At 40.9% G+C, this 25,183-nt stretch overlaps 2 protein-coding genes across 2 annotated transcripts in view; one reads left to right on the top strand and one right to left on the bottom strand.

Annotated features, from left to right (window-relative positions):
- The first annotated feature begins 8,164 nt into the window (after positions 1-8,164).
- Positions 8,165-14,493, top strand: fahd1 (fumarylacetoacetate hydrolase domain containing 1). Its single transcript, XM_022235788.2, has 3 exons — positions 8,165-8,312; positions 12,705-12,801; positions 13,169-14,493. Exons 1-3 carry the CDS (start codon positions 8,242-8,244, stop codon positions 13,673-13,675), a joined length of 675 nt encoding a protein of 224 aa, XP_022091480.1. The 5' UTR covers positions 8,165-8,241; the 3' UTR covers positions 13,676-14,493.
- A 202-nt stretch (positions 14,494-14,695) lies between these two features.
- Positions 14,696-25,183, bottom strand: part of LOC110978207 (uncharacterized) — a 15,896-nt gene continuing 5,408 nt past the window's right edge. The window contains exons 3-10 of the mRNA XM_022233015.2: positions 23,836-23,934; positions 23,456-23,554; positions 21,825-21,923; positions 21,439-21,537; positions 20,411-20,509; positions 19,607-19,702; positions 18,716-18,814; positions 14,696-18,064 (exon numbers count right to left, since the gene is read on the bottom strand). Coding sequence (XP_022088707.1) covers positions 17,963-18,064; positions 18,716-18,814; positions 19,607-19,702; positions 20,411-20,509; positions 21,439-21,537; positions 21,825-21,923; positions 23,456-23,554; positions 23,836-23,934 — 792 coding nt within the window. The 3' untranslated portion in view covers positions 14,696-17,962. The remainder of the gene's footprint in view (positions 18,065-18,715; positions 18,815-19,606; positions 19,703-20,410; positions 20,510-21,438; positions 21,538-21,824; positions 21,924-23,455; positions 23,555-23,835; positions 23,935-25,183) is intronic.

Genomic DNA, 25,183 nt, shown 5'->3' with positions numbered 1-25,183 from the left:
AATATGTTGTTCTATCCACGGATGTTAGTTTCATTACTATATCTGGATAGGTTAGAGAATTATCTTGGAAAGAAGGCGAGAGTTTGACTTGGTAAAGCTTGCTATTTATCATTTCCCGTACGCTGCACGTCATTTCCTTGGGTAGGCTCTATATTTCTCAGGTTAGAAAATCCCAAAAGTGTCCAAATGAGCTAGTCCCGGTGTCATCTGAAAGAGAATATGTTGTTCTATCCACTGATGTTAGTTTCATTACCATATCTGGACAGGTTAGAGAATTATCTTCGAAAGAAGGTAAGAGTGTTTTTTTGTCAAACTTGCCATTTCTCATTTCCTGCCTTTTCTGTAGTGCACGTTGGGACGTTGGGTAGGCTCTATATATCTCATGTTAGAAAATCCCACAATTGTCCAAATGAGCTAGTCCTGGTGTCATCTGAAAGACAATATGTTGCTCTATCCACTGGTACAAGTTCCATGACCATATTGTGGAGGGTTCGAGAATTATCTTGGAAAGAAGGCAAGAGTTTGACTTGGTAAAGCTTGCTATTTATCATTTCCCGTACGCTGCACGTCATTTCCTTGGGTAGGCTCTATATATCTCAGGTTAGAAAATCAAACAATTTTCCAAATGAGCCAACTGTGGTGTCATCTGAAAGAGAATATGTTGTTCTATCCACTGGTACAAGTTTCATGACCATATCGTGGAGTGTTAGAGAATTACCTTGAAAAGAAGGCAAAAGTTTGACTTGGTCAAACTTGCTATTTCTCATTTCCCGCCTTTTCTGTACTGCACGTTGGGACGTTTGGTAGGCTCTATATATCTCAGCTTAGAAAATCCCACAATTGTTCAAATGAGCCAACTGTGGTGTCATCTGGAAGAACATATGTTGCTCTATCCACTAGTACAAGTTTCAAGACCATATCGTCGAGGGTTAAAGAATTATCTTGGAAAGAAGGCAAGAGTTTGACTTGGTGAAGCTTGCTATTCATCATTTCCCGCCTTTTCTGCACATCGTTTCCTTGGGTAGGCTCTGTATGTTTAAGCTTGGAACATCCCAGAATTGTCCCAAAAAACTAGTCCCTGTGTCATCTGAAAGAGAATATCTAGTTCTATCCACTGGTGCAAGGTTCATGACCATACTTTGACATTTTAAAGAATTATCTTGGAAAGAAGGCAAGAGTTTGACTTGGTAAAGCTTACTATTTATTATTTCCCGCACGCTGCACGTTGTTTCCTTGGGTAGGCTCTGTATATTTAAGCTTGGAAAATCCCAGAATTGTCCAAATAAGCTAGTCTCTGTGTCATCTAAAAGAAAATATCTAGTTCTATCCACTGGTGCAAGTTTCATGACCATATCTGGACAAGTTAGAGAATTATCTTGAAAAGAAGGCAAGAGTTTGACTTGGTCAAGCTTGCTATTTTTCATTTCCCGTACGCTGCACGTCGTTTCCTGGGGTAGGCTCTATATATTTCAGCTTAGAAAATCCCAAAATTGTCCAAATAAGCCAATCATGGTGTCATCTGAAAGGGAATATGTAGTTCTATCCACTCGAACAAGTTTGATGACGATATCTGGACAGGTTAGAGAATTATTTTGGAACGAAAACAAGAGTTTGATTTGGTCAAACTTGCTCTGTCTCATATCCTGCATTGTCTGTACTGTACGCTGCACATCGTTTGCTTGGGTAGGCTCTATATATCTCAGCTTAGAAAATCCCTCAATTGTCCAAATGAGCCAACTGTGGTGTCATCGGAAAGAAAATATGTTGCTCTATCCACTGGTACAATTTTCATGACCATATCGTGGAGGGTTAGAGAATTATCTTGAAAAGAAGGCAAGAGTTTGACTTGGTAAAGCTTGCTATTTATCATTTCCTCTACGCTGCACGTCAGTTCCTTGGGTAGGCTCCATATATCTCAGCTTAGAAAATCCCAAAATTGCCAATCGTTGTGTCATCTGAAAGAGAGCATGTTGGTCTATCCACTGGTGCAAGTTTCATGGCCATATCTTGACAGGTTAGGGAATTATCTTGGAAAGAAAGCAAGAGTTCCATTTGGTCAGGCTTGCTATTTATCATTTCCTGTACGCTGCACGTCGTTTCCCTGGGTAGGCTCTATATATCTCAGCTTAGAAAATCCCAAAAATGTCCAAATGAGCCAACTGTCGTGTCATCTGAAAGAGAATATGTTGCTCTATCCACTGGGACAAATTTCATGACCATATTGTGATAGGTTAGAGAATTATCTTGGGTAAAAAAAGAGTTTGACTTGGTCAAGCTTGCTATTTCTCATTTCCCGTACGCTGCACGTCGTTTCCTTGGGTAGGCTCTGTATATTTCAGCTTGGAAAATCCCAGAATTTTCCACATGAGCTAGACCTGGTGTCATCTGAAAGAAAATATCTAATTCTATCCACTGGTTTAAGTTTCATGGCCTTATCTTGACATTTTAGAGAATTATCTTGGAAAGAAGGCAAGAGTTTGACTTGGTCAAGCTTGCTATTTATCATTTCCCGTACGCCGCACGTCGTTTCCTTCGGTAAGCTCTATATATCTCAGCTCAGACAATCCGCAAAATGTCCAAATGAGCCAACTGTGGTGTCATCTGAAAGAGAATATGTTGCTCTATCCACTGGGACAAGTTTCATGACCATATTGTGAAAGGTTAGAGAATTATCTTGGAAACAAGGCGAGAGTTTGACTTGGTAAAGCTTGCTATTTATCATTTCCCGTACGCTGCACGTCATTTCCTTGGGTAGGCTCTATATATCTCAGGTTAGAAAATCCCAAAAGTGTCCAAATGAGCTAGTCCTCGTGTCATCTGAAAGAGAATATGTTGTTCTATCCACTGATGTTAGTTTCATTACCATATCTGGATAGGTTAGAGAATTATCTTGGAAAGAAGGCAAGAGTTTGACTTGGTAAAGCTTGCTATTTATCATTTCCTCTACGCTGCACGTCAGGTCCTTGGGTAGGCTCCATATATCTCAGCTTAGAAAATCCCAAAATTGCCAATCGTTGTGTCATCTGAAAGAGAGCATGTTGGTCTATCCACTGGTGCAAGTTTCATGGCCATATCTTGACAGGTTAGGGAATTATCTTGGAAAGAAAGCAAGAGTTCAATTTGGTCAAGCTTGCTATTTATCATTTCCTGTACGCTGCACGTCGTTTCCCTGGGTAGGCTCTATATATCTCAGCTTAGAAAATCCCAAAAATGTCCAAATGAGCCAACTGTGGTGTCATCTGAAAGAGAATATGTTGCTCTATCCACTGGGACAAATTTCATGACCATATTGTGATAGGTTAGAGAATTATCTTGGGTAAAAAAAGAGTTTGACTTGGTCAAGCTTGCTATTTCTCATTTCCCGTACGCTGCACGTCGTTTCCTTGGGTAGGCTCTGTATATTTCAGCTTGGAAAATCCCAGAATTTTCCACATGAGCTAGACCTGGTGTCATCTGAAAGAAAATATCTAATTCTATCCACTGGTTTAAGTTTCATGGCCATATCTTGACATTTTAGAGAATTATCTTGGAAAGAAGGCAAGAGTTTGACTTGGTCAAGCTTGCTATTTATCATTTCCCGTACGCTGCACGTCGTTTCCTTCGGTAAGCTCTACATATCTCAGCTCAGACAATCCGCAAAATGTCCAAATGAGCCAACTGTGGTGTCATCGGAAAGAAAATATGTTGCTCTATCCACTGGGACAAGTTTCATGACCATATTGTGAAAGGTTAGAGAATTATCTTGGAAACAAGGCGAGAGTTTGACTTGGTAAAGCTTGCTATTTATCATTTCCCGTACGCTGCACGTCATTTCCTTGGGTAGGCTCTATATATCTCAGGTTAGAAAATCCCAAAAGTGTCCAAATGAGCTAGTCCTCGTGTCATCTGAAAGAGAATATGTTGTTCTATCCACTGATGTTAGTTTCATTACCATATCTGGATAGGTTAGAGAATTATCTTGGAAAGAAGGCAAGAGTTTGTTTTGGTCAAATTTGCTATTTCTCATTTCCCGCCTTTTCTGTAGTGCACGTTGGGACGTTGGGTAAGCTCTATATATCTCAGGCTAGAAAATCCCACAATTTTCCAAATGAGCTAGTCCTGGTGTCATTTGAAAGACAATATGTTGTTCTATCCACTGGTACAAGTTCCATGACCATATTGTGGAGGGTTCGAGAATTATCTTGAAAAGAAGGCAAGAGTTTGACTTGGTCAAGCTTGCTATTTTTCATTTCCCGTACGCTGCACGTCGTTTCCTTGGGTAGGCTCTATATATTTCAGCTTAGAAAATCCCAAAATTGTCCAAATAAGCCAATCATGGTGACATCTGAAAGGGAATATGTAGTTCTATCCACTCGAACAAGTTTGATGACGATATCTGGACAGGTTAGAGAATTATTTTGGAACGAAAACAAGAGTTTGATTTGGTCAAACTTGCTCTGTCTCATATCCTGCATTGTCTGTACTGTACGCTGCACATCGTTTGCTTGGGTAGGCTCTATATATCTCAGATTAGAAAATCCCTCAATTGTCCAAATGAGCCAACTGTGGTGTCATCGGAAAGAAAATATGTTGCTCTATCCACTGGTACAATTTTCATGACCATATCGTGGAGGGTTAGAGAATTATCTTGAAAAGAAGGCAAGAGTTTGACTTGGTAAAGCTTGCTATTTATCATTTCCTCTACGCTGCACGTCAGTTCCTTGGGTAGGCTCCATATATCTCAGCTTAGAAAATCCCAAAATTGCCAATCGTTGTGTCATCTGAAAGAGAGCATGTTGGTCTATCCACTGGTGCAAGTTTCATGGCCATATCTTGACAGGTTAGGGAATTATCTTGGAAAGAAAGCAAGAGTTCAATTTGGTCAAGCTTGCTATTTATCATTTCCTGTACGCTGCACGTCGTTTCCCTGGGTATGCTTTATATATCTCAGCTTAGAAAATCCCAAAAATGTCCAAATGAGCCAACTGTGGTGTCATCTGAAAGAGAATATGTTGCTCTATCCACTGGGACAAATTTCATGACCATATTGTGATAGGTTAGAGAATTATCTTGGGGAAAAAAAGAGTTTGACTTGGTCAAGCTTGCTATTTCTCATTTTCCGTACGCTGCACGTCGTTTCCTTGGGTAGGCTCTGTATATTTCAGCTTGGAAAATCCCAGAATTTTCCACATGAGCTAGACCTGGTGTCATCTGAAAGAAAATATCTAATTCTATCCACTGGTTTAAGTTTCATGGCCATATCTTGATATTTTAGAGAATTATCTTGGATAGAAGGCAAGAGTTTGACTTGGTCAAGCTTGCTATTTATCATTTCCCGTACGCTGCACGTCGTTTCCTTCGGTAAGCTCTATATATCTCAGCTCAGACAATCCGAAAAATGTCCAAATGAGCCAACTGTGGTGTCATCTGAAAGAGAATATGTTGCTCTATCCACTGGGACAAGTTTCATGACCATATTGTGAAAGGTTAGAGAATTATCTTGGAAAGCAGGCAAGAGTTTGACTTGGTTAAGCTTGCTATTTCTCATTTCCCGCCTTTTCTGTACTGCACGTTGGGACGTTGGGAAGGCTCTATATATCTCAGCTTAGAAAATCCCAAAATTGTCCAAATGAGCTAGTCCTGGTGTCATCTGAAAGAGAATATGTAGTTCTATCCACTGGTACAAGTTTCATGGCCATATCTTGACAGGTTGGAGAATTATCTTTGAAAGAAGGAAAGAGTTTGATTTGGTAAAGCTTGCTTATTCTTATTTCACGTACGCTGCACGTCGTTTCCTTCGGTAGGCTCTATATATCTCAGCTTAGAAAATCCCAAAATTGTCCCAATGAACTAGTCCTGGTGTCATTAGAAAGAGAATATGTAGTTCTATCCACTGGTACATGTTTCAAAACCATATCTTGATATGTTAGAGAATTGTCTTGGAAAGAAGGCAAGAGTTTGACCTGGTAAAGCTTGCTATTTATCATTTCCCGTACGCTGCACGTAGTTTCCTTGGGTAGGCTCTATATATCTCAGCTTAGAAAATCCCAAAAATGTCCAAATGAGCCAACTGTGGTGTCATCTCAAAGAGAACATGTAGTTCTATCCACTCGTATAAGTTTGATGACGATATCTGGACAAGTTAGAGAATTATTTGGAAAGAAGGCAAGAGTTTGATTTGGTCAAACTTGCTATGTCTCATATCCTGCATTGTCTGTACTGTACGCTGCACGTTTCGTTGTTGGGTAGGATCTATATATCTCAGCTTAGAAAATCCCAAAAATGTCCAAATGAGCCAACTGAGGTGTCATCTGAAAGAAAATATGTTGCTCTATCCATTGGGACACGTTTCATGACCATATCCTGACAGGTTAGAGAATTATCTTGGAAAGAAGGCAAGGGTTTGACTTGGTCAAGCTTGCTATTTCTCATTTCCCGTACGCTGCACGTCGTTTCCTTGGGTAGGCTCTGTATATTTCAGCTTGGAAAATCCCAGAATTTTCCAAATGAGCCAATCGTTGTGTCATCTGAAAGAGAGTATGTTGTTCTATCCACTGGTGCAAGTTTCATGACTGCATCTAGACAGGTTAGAGAATTACCTTGGAAAGAAGGCAAGAGTTTGACTTGGTCAAGCTTGCTATTTCTCGTTTAACGCCTTTTCTGTACTGCACGTTGGGACGTCGGGTAGGTTCTATATCTCAGGTTAGAAAATCCCAAAATTTTCCAAATGAGCTAGTCCTGGTGTCATCTGAAAGAGAATATGTTGTTCAATCCACTGGTACTACAAGTTTCATGACCATATCTGCACAGGTTAGAGAATTATCTTGGAAAGAAGATAAGAGTTTAGCTTGGTCAAGCTTGCTACTTCTCATTTCCCGCCTTTTCTGTCTGTACGCTGTGCGTTGGGTCGTTGGGTAGGCTCTATATACCTCACCTTAGGATAACCAAAAACAGTCCACATGAGCCAATCGTGGTGTCATCTGAAAGAGAAAATGCTTCTCTATCCAGAGGTACAAGTTTCAGCACCGTATCTTGACAGGTTAGAGAATTATATTGAAAAGAAGATAAGAGTTTAGCTAGGTCAAGCTTGCTATTTCTCATTTCCCGCATTGTCTGTAATGTACGCTGCACGTCGTTTCCTTGGGTAGGTTCTGTATATCTCATCGTAGAAGATCCCAAAACTTTTCAAATGAGCCAATCTTGGTGTCATCTGAAAGACAATATGTTTTTCTATCCAGTGGTACAAATTTCATGACCAGGTTTTGATGGGTTGGAGAATTATTTTGGAGAGAAGGAAACAGTTTGAATTGGTTACACCTTGTATTTCGAGATTGTCTGTACGTTAATTAGGCTGTGTTTTTTTTAGACAGACAAGACCTATTTTCCAGCTTAGAAAATCCACAAATTCTCTAAATGCTCCAATTGTATTTAAAAGGGAACAGGCTCCTCCATGTACTGCTACAAACGTCATGGCCGTATTTTGGTCAGCTAGAAGTATCATTTGGTCACATCTCGTATATTTCGAGTTTTTACAATTGTCTATAGGATAGACTACGTGTTTTCTGAGTGAGATAGACCCTCTATATCTGAGCTTAGAGAATCTGAAAATTGTTACACTTTGAGCTAAATGTGGTGTCATCAGAAAGGGAATATATATGTTTCTATATCCACTGGTACAAGTTTCATGACAATATTTTGATATTTTAGAGAATTATTGACGGGAGAGGCGTCGAGTTTGTGTCGGTCAAGCTTCCTACTGTGATTTCCCTCTTGTCTGTGCGATACGCTGTCGGTTGGGGTAGTCAGGCATTCGATATTTCCCAGCTCAGAATATCTGAAAATTGTCTAAATGGGCCAATCGTGGTGTCATCTATAAGGAAATATGTTTCTTTATCCACCAGTACAAGTTTCATGACCATATTCTAAAATTTTAGAGAGTTATCGGCGAAAAAAGATCAGTTCGAGTCGGTCACGCCTCTTACTTTTACCCCAAAGTCGTTGTCTTTACGTTGTACACGTTTCGGTGGTCAGGCATGGAGAAATAAAACAGGTAGCTGGATCGACAGGGCTTCCTGCTCGTGTGAATATTACCATTGCTGCTTTCGTTCACGCCCCCCCCCCGCTTCCTTTTAAAAATCCGGGATCACGACTACCCGCCCCCTCTTCAGAAAATCCTGGATCCGCCCCTGCCATTAAAGTTTTAATTCAAATTATGGATCATAACTTAAATAGCGGCTCGACAGGAGACCACGCTATCCTAAAATGGCCGCTCCCAGTGTGTCACGATTTGTGGAAACCGGACGGAAGATCATATGTGTAGGCCGTAATTATGCGTAAGAACCTCACCAAGTTCATCAATTTAAATTACTGGCCTGAAAGTATAGTCTGCAGTCCTTTTACTCCATGGCCTCCGCAGAATTTTGAAATATGGTGTCTTCGCATGGCTAATTTCCACTAGGCCTACATACATGTACACTACAGTTACAGTGTCGGCTAGCCGTAGGCCTACCACGTACATGTACATGTACTAGCCGTGTACAATAGTATTAGTAGTTTCATGCCCGGAAAAATCTCGTGGGCATCCAACCCCAGACCCCCTTCCATTCAATGTTGGGTATATGCGCGCGGTCTGCACTCTGGTTAGACATGACAACATTAAGCTGGGTGTGGGGATCGGATGTCGCTGCAGGGTGTACAGTATATCTGTTTTACTGGTGTCCCAACAATTTTGTCCAGGATTGTCTGAGTTTACAAATGCCTGTAACATTAGGCTGTATGTGTGTGTAGGGAGGGTCTTGTAACTTACATGTAGAGTGCAAACCATTTCCAGCATCAGCCAATTCAAACATCAAATGCACTGAATTGACCCTCAAAACATCACAAGCAATGTCATTACTGTACTTCTCCACCCTCAACCCACAGAGCGCGGGTACGCCCAATTTAATAGGGCACGGGCATGCGATGCATACAAGGCACATTGCCAACCCTGAGCCACAACACATTAAATTTGAGTCTTCCCTGCCCCCTCTTTTTTTTGACGGTTTTCATTGATCATCAATACACTTCTCAACAAAATGATGGAATAACTAAAAACAGAGATCCCACATGAATTTATGGTGTGTCCAGACCCAGAGGGACACTTCATGTTTACAAAGTAATCTATTTTGTACAGAACCCCCCCCCCAAAAAAATGCTGTGGTGCATCGTAAACGATGCACTGCTACAAACATGTATACTCTACAAAGCACACATCGTGCCTTGAAATTGCACCCCCTAAATTACTTTAGATTCTTTTCCCCATAGGACTTCCCAATTTCACACTTTGCTGTGGTTACACAATCCGAAAATAGAGGTGCTTCTTTAATTGTACAATCTGGCTGTAATATATCTTCATAGGTTTCAACCTCTGTTTATGATGCCACACAACACCTCCTGGGGCGGCACGGTATGCACATACATACACAATTATGAACCAATTCAGACAACCATGGACAAATCTCACTGGGCCTCCAACCCCCAGACCCCCTTTCAATGTTGGGTCTCTGCATGTGGTCTGCACTGCGGCTTGACTTGACAACATTGACTAGGGATTGGGGGCAGGTCACTTACTGGAGAGTGTATGGGTATATTGCCAAGTGTCCCATCAATTTTGCCCAGGTTTGTAGTCTCCTGGTACCATGGAGGAAGTTCCTCCACGGTCAACGGTCGTACACATAGGCATGTACAGACCTGCCAATATGCCGTACTCCTTCCTGAGGTCAGGTATTACCACACAGTAGATTAAATTTTTGAATGAACTGAAGGCTCATTTAAATACCTTTTAATCTATTGTAATGCCTGACCTCAGGAAAGAGTACGGCCAGGTTGGCAGGTCTGCATGTAGGGTATTCCACCGCGCTGAGTGTGGCAGACAATGGACCCACAGTTCTTGGAGTAGACCTACATTGTACATTGCTTAGTCATTGTCTTGTGAAATGTTATAGGATCTGCTGTTTTGCCACAGGTATCTGCTAAAACTATGGTTAGCCGTTGGCTACCCTAAAAACTTTGAGGGGAGGGGGACAACATCTGCCGCACACTCCCACGTTCATGGGATATCTGTCGGACTGGTCAGCACAAAAGTGAAAGAATAGTTAATTCCTAAAGTGTTAAAAATCCCATGCAGATATCAGAGCACATTAGTAATAAATGTACTATAAAAAAATAATAGAAAATATAACCCTATATAAAATCAATGAGGTAAACATCCATTTTGAGTGAATTAGTGGTAAACTTGAAAAAGCAACCAAAAGGTTACATTTCTGCCTTTGCCACCCATAAAAGCTGTCAGTAGATTGAGGCACACATAGGAACTTGGAGACTGTCCTTGCTGCCAGGTGGATTTTTCTTGAGCAAGACAAGATGCCGGGTCCTTTTCAAGATTTTCCGTTTTCAAAATTCTTCATAAATTAATCATTTCATTTAATGGCCGTTTATACCCACATGAAGCATTCTTTGGGCACTACTCTAAAGCTGACAGTTAACCTTCATTGACTTTTGAATATTTCAGCCAAGCCAGCAGCCTTAGAAAAAGAGCCCAGATTGTGCGGTGCTATGTAAGATTCTTTTGTTACCAAAACTGGCACAGTGCACTGCTGACCTCTTTTCAATAGGGGCCAGATTAGCGTGCAGCGGTGCTGTGTGGTTCATCACTGCGGTAGTAGAGAGCTTTTGTCCCTGGTGGTAATCCGCTCGCTCTAAATGCCTCAAACAGTGGAAAACCATTTTTGCAGTGGTTAGGGTTTGGCCAATGGGAGTCTACTGGCTTGTGATGTATTCCTGGGGTGAGGAATCTTTGCCAAATTGGCCCATTGGAAAAAATGTTAGAACCATATTTGTAATACAATGTATGTGGAGACTTCCATCACCACGTGGTTGATACGTTTTTTTTTTTTTCAAATGGGATAGGATCAACATCATGCACATGTGTGCTATTAGCATTTTTTCCGCATACATGTAGTTTCCATACACACAAGTTTTTTAATTAAGTTTTTTTTTTAGGAATTTGTCACCATGTCACTCGCTGTTTGTACCTGTAAGTGAAGGATTGATATTTGGAAAAATTCTTTTGATACATGGTCTTTATGTACATGTATTATATCCCATTACAGACGCCTGCTTGTAATCCTAGAAGTTGGGTGTTTTCCTTTGCTGAATCCAATTATAGCATTAAAGGATCCCCAAGGCAATGGTAGGATCCCAAAGCCCACTTAAAAAAATTTTTTCCCATTTTCAAACTTTTGGGAGACATTCTCTCTTTTCGGGACTGATTTTGTCTCTGAATAAAGAGACTTCTCCGAGTTTGTGGACAGTCTCCGAGCAGCGGTGCATCCAGCTTTTGATGTTGTGGGGCAAATTAACAACTGAATGCAGCTTTGAGCTCATTCATGATGAAATTGGGGGAAGAGAATGAAATCAAAAGTCTTACTCACAGTCTTGACATCCTTGCTTTTGTTTGCTGGTGTTGTTTTCTTAGAGTTTTGGTGCACTATACCAGTAACTGCCCCCTAAACCTGTCCCTCTGAGTTATACTGAACCCCCTTCACGTCTCTAGCCCCTAAAATATTGTGGCCCCTTTGTTTATGTCAAACAAGTGGCCAGCGAGTTTGATTTTTTTTTTTTTTACATGTATCTCCAACTGCAGCATAGACTGTACAACAATACACAACATTGAGAGGGGAGCTCGGGACGGCAACAAGATTTGGCCATGATTGGCTGAATTCCTTCATACATGTAGTTCTGTACATGCATGTGCTTGACATGCCACGGATGGGGGCTGTTTTCCAGGTTTTTCTTTCAAAAACATCATATGTATTTGGCAAATTAGGGCTAATTATTATGGGAAAAACCTTGACATACGCATGCACTGGTACCGGTATCCTCGACTGTTTTCCAACACTTCCATGTGATGAATATGCACCTGTACTGCTTTCCTGAGTCCTGCAGGGAAACAAATTCCTGCAGGAAATGGCTGGTAGGATTCCAACCCACAATCTGACAATCCTTGCATTGCACAGCACATCTCAACCAATAGACCACAAGGTAGAGCCCGGCGACCAGAGACCAATTCAATTCCTTTAAAATCTGGGCCCTATTTCATGGGCTGCTTAACAGTTAGCAGAGAATTCATGCTTACTGTAGCAGAAACTTTTGCAAATTGTAAATAAACATGCATACAGTTGCCTGCACATATGAAGATTTCCATTGCTTTGTCGCTTGTGTGAAGCAAATTTTTCCTCCAAGGTAAGCATGCCTTTTGCAATGCTTACTGCTTACAGTCTCCATGAAATACATATATGCTGTGTCCGTATCAAATCATGTGTTGAGCAGCGCTGTGAAGTTGGGCCCTGAACTGTATTGCTTGTGCATTGTACACAAAGCACCATGCAAAGGTTTGATGGCATGTACATGTATTATGGGACACCAGTACGTGTATTTATCTGAATGAATTTGAAGTTTTTAGTAAAGAGGTTTTGGCAACACTGCATGAGGAATGTTGAGGGAAACGTTGATATACGCCATGTTGAAGGACTCCACCATGCACCCCTGAAGCTTAAACAGTGCAGTGATCATGTAGCCAACATATAATCCATACAGCTCCAAATTTTTGGTTTACAAAACTACTTAAACTAAACCCAGTTTGCTTTAATTTACGATTGAATCTGCTCCGATCTCCTTTTCTGCAGTGCCCATGCAGCAGAGCTGGGGAACGTTTTACCAGCAGAGCCCATCATTTTTTTGAAACCAACAACGGCGTTTATCACAGAGGGAAAACCAATCAGGGTAAGCCTGTATAGTGGTGGATTCTGATTGGCAGTCTGTGCTTTGTGGTTGACATCTGTTTCGTAACATCAATGCCCCCATCCCCCCAAAAACCATGTGATGAAAAACACTGCCATTAGGCTGGTATGCTAAATGTATTTAATGTATCCATTCCCATAGTTGGAAGTTTACTCTACACTTACTCAAATGGCATCTCCTCAATGATGCTCTGTCATGCATGGCTTATCAGAGACACTCTGAATGATTTATGCGGGAATGAGCTTTGGACACCATCTTTACAGATTATAAGCCTAGCCAAGACGATGCTGACAACTTGAAAACTGAGATTTTGTGGTTTTTCCTTCTGTTGCTTTGCATGATCTGACAGGCCCCTCCTGGATGCAGCAACTTGCACCATGAAGTTGAACTGGGCGTGGTCGTGTCCCGCCCCGGCAGCAGCATCCCCGAGTCTGTGGCCATGGACCACGTTGGAGGATATGCCCTAGCACTGGACATGACAGCTCGGGACCTCCAAGACGAGGCTAAAAGGAAGGGGGCTCCCTGGACGCTGGCCAAGATGTTTGACACCTCTTGCCCCGTCAGTGCGTTCCTGGATCGGAGCGAGGTGACTGACCCCCACGACCTCCGGCTGTGGCTAGCGGTCAACGGTGAGACAAGACAGGATGGGAACACCAAGGACATGATCTTCAAGATCCCTGCACTCCTCAGTTACATCAGTCATTACATCACTCTGCAGGAGGGCGACCTGGTGCTGACTGGGACACCCTCTGGTGTTGGGCCGGTGAAAAGTGGTGATGTTATCACCTGTGGCCTCTCAGACAGGTCATCAACGGTAAAACTGAAAATGTCATTCACTGTCGCTGAAGGACAGTAATCAAAATCAGCTCCTGCATTAACCCTAAAAGTCCCAAATCCTCCAATTTCAATATGATTTTACATTCATCCTAGGGGCTTTGGTAATCTTCCATAAGTACATGTACTAAATAAAAGTGGATGTGTTTGGTCAATAGTCTGTGTAGGAACATTGCCACTGGCCCAGTAAGGAAACCTGTCTATGACGTCAAGTGCACAATAAGCCACTTGCGAGTTTAATTTGAAAAAAATCTGGTTCCCTGTGTTATCTGATTGCATAGAAATGTAACAATTTGAACTCCCAAGACTAAAGACACTGTTGCTATACCTTGCATATGCAGCAAGGTATGAGACGGGGAGAACCCCCCCCTGCTTTGTGTTGGTCATTGTCTCGCAGGAATCTGGGGAATTCCTTTCAGACATCTTGGGGGGATATGTTAAGTAACAATAGTCTGGAATGTGTATAGGGATTGGACATGTTGGGGGGTACCCCTCGGTCTCATTTCTTGCTGGGTATAATACCTTGTGATTCGGGGCAAGCTTTTGCTCAGCGACCACCATCTCTGGAATGAACTGGTTCCTTTGTGCCTTCTTATCCATTGAGAACAGTGTATTGTTGCAAGGCGTCTCTTATGTAACTATGGGAAAGCTTGCCCCGAATCACGAGGTATAGCAACAGTGCCTTTAGTGTGGAGAATTCAAATTGTTGTGTTCACGTGAATTTAAAGAACTCAGCGGACCAGATTTTATTCAAATTTAACTCGCAAAAGGCTTATTGCGTTACATTTTTTTGTGCTAATATGCAATAATAAATGTACAATACATTCGATCAGAAAAAGATGTATTTCTAATTTTTAACTGGTATTAATTTTACAGTTATTTATATTCTCTAAAAATCATTCTACATGTATAATGGGAAACAGGTGTCTTTATTTTGTCTGCCTTTTCACAGACTTCTGACTTGAAACTCTGCAAACATGGTGTATCATTGCATCTTCTGGTTCCCATTGTAACCAAGAAAATATGCAGCATGCAGACACACTTCAAATGCAAACACAATTTATTAAGTCTCTTATTGAAATCAACTTACATAAAGTACTGTTTATGCTGAATAACAAATTTGTCAATGCTATAGGTCCACTTAAAACACCAAAATACAAACAGTGAACAAATATAAACTCAATACACTTGACGTAAACACGAGGTAGGAAAAAATTTGTAAATTCCCAACTAGGACATATAAAAAAAATTGCATATAATGGTGATACATTGAAAAAAATTCCATAGAAAAATTCAACTAGGCAAGCTCTTGGTTTTTAGAAACTAATTTGCATCTACATTAGCTTGTTCTGAGCACCTTTAGCTATGAGAAACTTCCATTTCAGAAATGTACATCCAAGACAGGGTGCTGTAACAAGATGAAAACAACCCATGTTAATTTCTCACCATGGTTATCAACTGCAACACTGAATTGTATGTAAAGCGCCTCACATTTGACCTACATCTAGGATTTAGGCAGAAAAAGGGGGGGGTGTCCAGCTGTCTTGATGACAGCTTGGAGACAATGCTGAATGCCCCTTTTTGTGAAAGTAAAAGCATAAAAACCTCAAAGGGACACCCTGCTGACTTGAATTAGGAAACAGCTGAAAGATGCAAAATTAAAAATAAAAAAAAATGGGCATCCAGAATTCTCCTTACACAAACATCAATACAAACCTAACAAATTTGTAAAAAAAAATTCAATATTCCAGATACCATGTTGGATATGTTTAGTCTGGCTCAGACTTTGCTACAGACATCTACAAAGTACATTATAATGCTTAAAGCACACTTCACTAATGATAGCAAAGGGGAAAAAGTATTATTTAACAACACTACTCTGTGGAATAGCTGTGGTAATTCTACGTGATTTGAACAATTTCACAGAAAAAAAGAAATTCTGGTTAGCTAAGTCAGAACAGTATTTTAACAAACTGCATATACACTGCAATGAATACAAACATACCTGCTCTGTAAACAGGCATGCAATTTGGACTTTGACAAAAAACAAGGAAATTCCAAACTTTACAAGACTTTGTACAGCATTTTTCAATTTTCAGGGGCATGAGAGTGAAGTGAAAAAAGAGGAAATCAGTTGCATGCCTGTATAAAAGGTTGCATCAGAAAAAAATGCAATTTTAAACGCATGGCTGGAAGGCCCATAGTGTAAGCCGTTACTTGGCATATATGGCATAGCCCAATGGTCTATGGGGCATATATGGCATAGCCCAATAGTCTGTTATCAGCAGCAGATATGACATTGTCTCATGTTAGTTCTTAACTGAGAAAAACTTGATTCTAACACAGACTTAGGCTTGCAAGACTGATCTGAAATCACCCCAGCAACCAGCATGTTCCCTTCAAATTATTGATAAATATAAAATTTCTTACAAAAAAATAAAAATTCAAGTTCCACAAAAAATTTTACCCTCCCTACTATGAGCGGGCCATGACTTAAATCATCCTTGCCTGGAGCGAGTCATAAATACTGTACCCATAGGGTTGTGACTGGGTATTTCCACAACTTGGGGGAAAAAAATTCAGCACCTGATTATATTCAGCAATAAAACTACAAATACTATTACACTGCAGAGCAACATCTTCAGCTCATTAAATTTTTGTACTGTTTCACTACATGTATTTGAATCAACAATATCTGAAGCAGCCCATAGATATTTCCAACTCTCCTCCTTCAAAATATATCTCTTTGAATAATGCATATTAAATGAATACACAATGAACAGGCTTGTCTGTGATTCTTTTTACACGCATAATTTGGAACTCAACACAATGTCACAACGGTATACTGAACCTCTCTTTGAGTACTAATCTTGTGTTTTAGCACTATTGATTTTAAATAATACAGGATTTTAATAGCCTCTTTTTCGAATATGCTTCACCACAAATACATTTGTACATGAGTTTAGAAATTGGTGTAATAGGTTTGAATGCTTGTAAGAACTGATCAGCTGTTGTTCTTTTCTTTTTTTTTCAAAGGCGTTTAATCTTTGTAAGAAGTTGTAGACCTTAGCATATCTACTCAAAGCATGTGGTTGGGTCTGAAGGGTATGTCCTCAAGAAGGTCTCTTTATTGTCTCCTACTTACTGCTATAGTTTCTTGAATTACAAAATCACCGCAAAGACTAGCCCGGTGAAAATGTTTGTGGGCGTTCTCTGCTCCACATGTCCTACGGTAGAATGAAAAACACTGCAACCCATGAACACTTTTGAGGGTAAAACGTCTGTTGAAATATGGATCATATCGAAACAAGCCCCGAAACAAGCCGTGTGAAACTTCGTACATGTGAATGCACAAGTACATTTAAAGACAATGAACAATTGGCAAATTGCTACATGTAGAGTGTGGCCAGATGACAGTGCTGCGTAGGAAGAAGCTCTGGCACCACGGTAAGTTTACAGGTTTGAATTCTGACGGACATTTTCCTCACTCACCTGACTATAACATACCTGAACATACATAAATCTGTATGCTTAAGTATCCATGCATTCGGTTAAAGGAAGTAGGGGTTAAGGGCACTGCTCAGACGCAAAAAGTCCTCATTTGTTAATCATATTCTAATCAAAGAACTATAGGTGCACTAGATTGCTCAAATTACACAACTTAATTCAGTGAAAGAATATTAAGGAATAAATTCTACTTGTTGAAAGAAAGTCGGGCAGAAAGTCAGTCACAGCATGACAATATTTAATCACAACAAAATGTTGAAAGATTTTCAGTGTTGGTTCTTCTGTGATTGAGGAGTACGGAAGTATCACCTTTAATTAGGAAGACTTTAAAATGTAAGAGAAAATTTTTTTAACTCCAGCAGACAGGAAGGGAACAAAATTTTAAAGAAAGCTGCCTCAAAGCACATGTACACAGCCTTTAATCCCAAATGCTCTTTTCCCATACAATTTGAATGTGTGGCAAGACTCCAAATTATTGTTTATCGCACCAACAAAGATTTCAGAATTACTGGAGTTACTAAAACATTAATATTACAATGTACACACTGCTGTGTTATAGCCTGAAACCTTAAATGATTATTCATGGCCCAACTTTAGTAGTATGCTCACTGGTAGTAGCACAGTCAGGCTCTTCTTAAAGGGAAAGGGGTGGGGAGGTGGCAGTTGACCCCGGTCCCTCAGCTATGTAGCCAGGCTCGTCTCACTGCCTAATGCTTTTTGCCCAAATTTTACAGTAACTTGGCAAAAACAGCATTTTCTTGTGAAACATGCCGCTTATAACGGTGCCAACTAGTCCCTTCCGTCATACTGTGGTGTGGGAAGAGGGCTGCTTGGCAGTGTGGATGAAGTCGGAAATGATGTCATACCCTGCATCTCTGGCAAGATCGGAAGCAGTGACACCCTCCTGTGTAGGGAATAGGATGGGGTGGGGTGGGGTAGGGCCAGGTGTACGAGGAGATGGGGGAGAGAGACACAAGCAGAGTTAACTTTCAGAATTGATTATTATATGTGTATTAAGATTCATCTTAATCTCAATTTTATATGCTTAGAAAAGGTGTATCATACAAGTACACATTACTTTGGGCTACTATCTTTGAGGTCGTAAGTCAGCCGAGAAGCTGTGCCATTAAGGGACAAATTCTTCAGACTTTAGGCATGTAATGTATGTTTAAAGTTTATATCTCTGTATCATAGAGATGCACATGGAAATCTCTGCCATTGTATCATTTTTGGAAAGTTGCTCTTGGCCCTACTTTCAGCTTATAGTGTCTCAGAAACAGAGGCTCTGTTGGCTAGAAAATGCCACAAAATTGAACTCTAATTTTAAAAAAAAGGGGGGAATTTATGCTCTTCCCACTGGGAACCATGTGAGCTCTCCACCGAAGTGTACCAATATGGAAACACAGTGATGAATGTGTGCCTCAGACCTGTTCACCTCAGTTTCAACATGTCAGAGGGGACATTTCAAAACTCAGGAACATTTTGACCTGCTCCAAAGCCATGTTTACTTTAATATTCAAAGTGGAAATCAGGTAAGTTTTATATTTCTATGTACCTTGTTCTTGAGATGGATGTCAGCACCAGCATGTATCAGCTGCTTGACAACTTTGAGATGTCCAAAAAGGGCTGCAGCATGTAAAGCACTCTCGCCATTCTTAATGGAACCAACCAAAAAAAGCAGGGAAATCGCATAGTTACAAAAAAAGGAGCATCATTTATCCGTTAATTTGAAAACATCCAATACCATGTTCAGGCTTTTCATTGTCATGGTTGGTGCTGAAGCTGTTTATGGTTTCCAGAAATGATAAAACCACTAGCACCCGGGGTCACACCTAGGGTCTCTGGACTTGCAGCCTCAGCAAACTCCTAAACAGGATATTTGAGGTTTGCTAAAGCTTTTGCATTCATACCAATCGTGGTTTGTTCAATATTAATGTTGCAGATGGGTGTTGGTATTTGGTCAGCAAGGCAAATGGAATTGATGTGCATCTCTCCTCTTCATTTCATACATGTACATACATGTGTGTACAATTTTGACACTGACACTCACTGAAATGCAAATGTAATACAAAGTCTTCACAAAATGTCATAGGTGTACATATCCACACAAACTGACCACATCCACACTTCAAATGAAAAATGCGACCCCTGGAGGAAAATAGCGGCACCCTCAGGATATTAAAAGAAACTTAATAAGACTTTACAGCAGCGCAATTTTCCGTCCTAATATCACTGCTTATTTGGATTCAAAATGACTACACAAACAAGTTGGCTCCATGACAAAATCACAACTTGTCTGTACTTACACGGTGCTCAACTCACAAGAAGGTTAGCTAGTAACCCAAACTTTGGGGGGATTTTTATTTTTGTACTTTAGGTATGATAATTTGATTTGTAAGCAGCAAGGCAGAAATCTCTTAATCACTAAATCAACGGGTAAATTTACCTCCAGCAAACCCAGTGAAGCACCATGGCTGACCAGGTCGGACACACAGTCAGTGTGACCCTTGTGTGCCGCCTTGAAGAGAGGAGTGGCACCGTCCTGTCAATCAGAAAGAAACATCATGAATATATGTACATATTCCTTTTTGAAAGGATCAACTAAGGTACACGTTTGTCTGGGCAAATGATGGAAGTTGAAGTGTACAGAATTCAACAAATTATTATGCAGCGTGTTACAGCTTGGAATACACATAGTTGATGGCCCGCTGGATTGAACTCACTTCCCACAATGCTTAAATTGACACTAATATCCTTTAAAATGTGTTTCCTCCTTCAAAGAGATGGACGTTTTTTCACTTGAAAGTACATGTAGTTATGTACAATTCTGTTCCTACTTTCAACTGAACAAAATGAACAAAGTATGGCGTATTGATTGTAGCTGGCACCGTGTTCTCGATGGGTACTGCACATTACTCGCACATTACTAGCATGTTTAGTTCAACTTCTTTATTTCACACTTGCAATGTCATTTGATTCACTGAACATTACACAGCCCTCTTCACACTAAAAGACCAGTGTGGTGAGGGGAAGAAAACAGACAGAGAGACCGACCAACAGATATGAATATCTGACCACTAATCTCTTGCACTGCAAATCTAAACCATATTTATTTTACATGGTGGGTGTGGTCACTAGGTGACTACCTGTATCTAGACCGAAAAGCTGACAGTGACTGACAGAAACACAGCTGGACAGCTACACACACATCTATCTACAGGGACAAGCAAAGAAATGTCTGATTTCTAACCTCCCTTGCAGAATCAATCTTAGCACCATGGGAGATCAGCTCTCTGATGATGTCAGCATGGCCCATCTGAGCAGCAATCCACAGGGGGCTCGCCTTGTCCTGTGGAAATCAAAAATTCAGTAAAAAGAATCCTAATTTTGTCATTGTTTTAGATGTCATTAATTAAGTATCAAATCTGGACCAGATTCTAGTCACTAATAGCCTTCATACTAAGAAAATCAACATCAAAAAAAAATTTGCAATGTTCATTTTAGTAGAAGATGGCTGCAGGTGTGTTTTGCCCTTTAAATAGAAATTAAAACCAATTTACACAAGCTTGGCAGCTTTCTGCATAGTATATGCAAAGTACTAATTAATGTGGACTTTGTGCATACAGTTCAGTTGACTACTGTAGTTGACTACATGTAACGGTATGCTTTTAAGTGATATTGAAACCATTGTCTTTTTCAAGATGTATTTTTGCGTTGGGGAGATGTTAATTTATATGACAGGTTTTTTTCCCCCAGCTCAAAAATACATCTTGAAAATAGTTCGCGGTACCTGCTGCTTCACCTGACTTGGACCAGCCAGCCGACCCCGGCAAGCTCAGTGGTCAAGTGGTTAAGACGTCTGCACTAGTAAGCAGGAGGTCGTGGATTTGAGTCCCACCTGAGTAAGCTTGTGGATTTTTTTGCAAGCTCTCGGACAAGCACTGAGCATACAGTGTTTATCAATATATACGTTGGGTAAGAGCAAAACCTGTTATATAAGGAAACCAATGCCACTGAAATACACGTAAGTGGGCGATATTTTATCACTGATTCTGCCATGCGCACATTGTTCCATTTCTCCTGAGTAATAGTGCCATGAATCGTACTCACTCAGTCGAAAAATGGGCCATGCACACACTGTGCCATGTGCACGCCCTGAGCCAATGACCAAACACAACATGGCTCAAAGTAAGTAACCTACTGAGTGCTACATGGGGGGAACAGGCCACCCGGGGAAGTTTTTGGCACAGAGGGTGAGGGTCAAGAAGTACAATTTACCACTCTTGATTGGTTAATGTCACAGTCTCTTTCCAGGAGGTACTTGAGCATGTTGTAGTGACCATTCTGTGCTGCGATGAAAAGTGGAGTGGCACCGTCCTGGTAAGTGAAGACATCCGAGAACAAATTACTCAGCATAAACTTACACACTGCACTTATTTACGAATAATTTTCCCACAAACTTAGGCTTGAACTGAAATAACTCCATCTGAAAACTTGGACAAATTTGGCATTTGTAGTCCCTCTGACCCTAAAATTTTAGTTTGATGTCCGACAACCTTACTTCTTTCTAAGTACGACCTACTGCAGTAAGAAACTGGTAGTGGTCTGGTAAAATTCTCAAGCTTGTTGATGCTAATGCGCTGGGCACACTCCGTCATACTCACGTTCATGGTCCGGTGCACATCGGCTCCTCTCGAGACAAGCTCTTTGACAACGTCGAGGTGGTTACACTGGCAGGCTACGAACAGAGGAGTGCCTCCATCCTGCACAATAATATTCACTGTTAAGGGCTTTGTGCAAATGCATTCACCCCCTCCCCCTCGTCTGCGAGCAAGAAGCAGGCTGATGAGCCAGCCACCTGGTTCTGTCTTCTTGTACTCCATGTAGGAATAAGGGATGGTGTGCTTTTCACAGGACAGTGACTTCCCTTTGGTGGGAACTCACCCCATGCGGGTTCATGGGCAGTTGGTGCAGAACGCATCGAACATGCGTAACCAATTGTTGGACCAAGCCGCCCTTACACATGCACCAGGTGCGGGCATAAGTTTGGTTAATAAACTTCCCACAAGCTTGTCTATCCTCTACAAATGAGATGGCACTTCAGAGCAGATTTACAGATGCAACGTACAATGGTTTAAGACCCAGATATTTCATAATTTTTTTCCCCTCGATATTATGCTTTTAATCAATTCAGTAGCATTTAATGAGATAACATTCACCAAAAATTATTTTGTTTTTTAATAGTTTTACCATATATTCCCCTGAATTACGCACCTTAGCTTTTTTGAAGAAAGGTAGGCTTATAATTGATGAAAAAAAATGCCAACAAAACCCTGCTTTTCAAAAACAAAATTATATCTTCAGAGAGAAACCTTTGCATTATTTTGTAGCTTGTTAGACTCTCTTTCAGCTGATACAAATGTGCTTTCGAAAAATATTGAATAGAGTGCAAAAATTCGCATTTAATTTTTACAATAAACTATGAAAAGTACCAAACAAGAAAAATGCACAAGGACTCTAAATGAGTTCTAAAGACTTGCTAAATTGTTTTAATTGATAAGAGTGAAAATAATTTGATAGTATTCACTGATGTCTGGGTCAGGTAGGGTTTTAAACCACTGTGCAACGATGCATGAAAATGCAAGAAATGGTCTACCCACTTCTCCTGCTATATTACATATACGTACATAAACAAGGAATGGCAAGCATTAATGAGCCAAGTGCAAACGTCCCGCAAATGGTGTCAGGGCACTTGCCAATGGTATTATTTTGTGCTAAACATGTCATTTTTGTTCAATTTTCAGTACAGCGGCTGATACACAGCCAAATGTCATGAATTCTGATTCGCACAAGTCCCTTGAGACATATTTTTATAATATATTTCTATGAACTAATCCGATTAGACGCCATAACTGCGGTGGCACCGCACTCACACGCACATTCTTCAGCTTAACACGCCCGTACATTTGGCAATCACGACAACCTATTGGTCGAAGAGGCATGTAACACGCGCGTACCACCTGTCTAAGAGCGCTGTGCCACCACAGTAACGGCTTCTAATTCTGGTGGTCGAATTACAGTAGAATCGTACTGTAACCACTGTACAGCTAAAACAGGCCATGTGAAGCAGCCACGTTCACTTTCAAGTTCCAGCTCCATGGACTTCTTGGACTTTATGTACATTATGTGCATATTAACAAACGAGGGATTAGCATGTTAAGAAACTGGCAGGTTCCAAACTTGTATTCCAGCAGGGAGAAATAAGGTGGCCCTACACATACATGTAGCTGAGTACCTGACTTGGTAGATCCACTGATGCTCCCCTGTCAAGTAGTTCCTTGACTATGTCTTGGAAACCACCTTGGGCTGCAAAGAACAGAGCACAGGTACCGGTCTAGGGAAGAAATAAAAAGCCAGAATCAAGTGAGTTTTTAAGATGATAAACCTACATGTAGGAGATTTGTACTGTAAATTCCTTTCAAGATGCAACCTGCTGTATACGTACAGTGTATGCCACAGATCAACTAGTCAACCAGCAGTAGTGAGTAAACCTTGATCTTCATTTCTTATGAGTGATGCATAAAGCTCCTTGACTGCATTGATTTCATGATTAAATATTTTCTCTCTTCCAAACGTAACTGTTACTTTAATGGATGGGGGGGCAGGCTTGCTTACATTTCTCCTCTCATCCAGCTGTGCTCCCTGGTCCAGAAGCTCCTTGACGCACTGCAGGTGGTTATTGGCTGCTGCGAGTATCAGAGGTGTTGTCCCCTCCTGCAATAAAAAAAAAACAAAATTGAATCATTCATGCTTTTTGCACAAATGAACTCCTAGTGATGTTGTTCCATCCAGGAACAAGTTTAGGGACAGTCCATAAAATACGTAGGCATGAAATGCAGGCTTTTCAGACCCTCCCCCCATATGCATGACATACGCAGTGACTCCAACCCCCATGCACACGCACACGCATTCCGGAAGATGCTGCCGGTCTTTGTGTCATGAGTAATGTTGCGGTTTACTAATAATAGGCGCGGCGTTTGCACGGGAGGATAAATGGTGAGGTGGACGGTGGAGGATACCGTTTGAGCAGTTTTTGACGTACAAAAGCTGATCCTACTACAGTACAAGTATGTATGTATGTACATGCACATGTATTTGTATGAGAAAGTGTACATTGATATGAAAATTCATTAAAGCCAAAGTTTCGCTTTGCGCAGGCTTGAACCCTCTCCCCCTCAGTACGCATGGTGTACGCAATGGCACCAACTCCCCTCCCCTTTGTACGCATGGTGTACGCAATGGCACCAACTCCCCTCCCCTTTGTACGCATGGTGTACGCAATGGCACCAACTCCCCTCCCCTTTGTACGCATGGTGTACGCAATGGCACCAACTCCCCTCCCCTTTGTACGCATGGTGTACGCAATAGCACCAACCCCCTCCCCCCTTTGTGCGTCCATACCGGTACATTATGGACGGCCCCTTTATAAAAACTGTGGTGTCTCAAACTAATCTAACGCGAGCTTGTCAGCAATGGATGACTACATGTATAGGACTAAAGCCTGGGCACTATGACACCGGTATCATGGCAGTTCCTCCAGAGATACTGTGTACAGGTATGCAGACTCGACCTACATTGTATTTCACCAACCACTCAATGTGTGCCATAACCAAGTAACTGTGTATACACAGCACAAAGTGACTGAAGACTCAATATACATTTATGTTTGGTTTCATGTACGACCTTATTTACCTTGATCAAAAATTATCTGTCCCCACTCTGAAGCAGGACAGGAATTTTCAAATCTCTATATACAAATGTATGTACCGTACATGTATGTCAAGGACATTTAAATACACAAAAAATTGTAAGTTTGAGAAGAAAGATAACAAGCCATCTACATGTATACCAACTGTTGATTACAGCAAGAGTGGAAATAATTAAGCAGATGCTTGACAGAAAGTTGACAAATTTAGTTCCCTGAAAAATGGGCTACACACCAGAAATGCTACCCTTCCAAATA

The sequence above is a fragment of the Acanthaster planci genome, linkage group LG18 (genome assembly GCF_054643075.1).
Source record: "Acanthaster planci isolate LZ-2023a linkage group LG18, COTS_SCS, whole genome shotgun sequence".
Lineage (NCBI taxonomy): Eukaryota > Metazoa > Echinodermata > Asteroidea > Valvatida > Acanthasteridae > Acanthaster > Acanthaster planci.
This window is presented reverse-complemented; position numbering and strand designations above follow the sequence as displayed.

Excerpts from the sequence above, each read along its gene's own strand:
- fahd1 (XM_022235788.2), top strand. The coding sequence starts at position 8,242 with ATGGCCGCTCCCAGTGTGTCACGATTTGTGGAAACCGGACGGAAGATC. Across the intron at positions 8,313-12,704 it reads TGTGTAGGCCGTAATTATGC|TGCCCATGCAGCAGAGCTGG; the intron begins GTAAGAACCTCA and ends CCTTTTCTGCAG. Across the intron at positions 12,802-13,168 it reads CAGAGGGAAAACCAATCAGG|GCCCCTCCTGGATGCAGCAA; the intron begins GTAAGCCTGTAT and ends ATGATCTGACAG.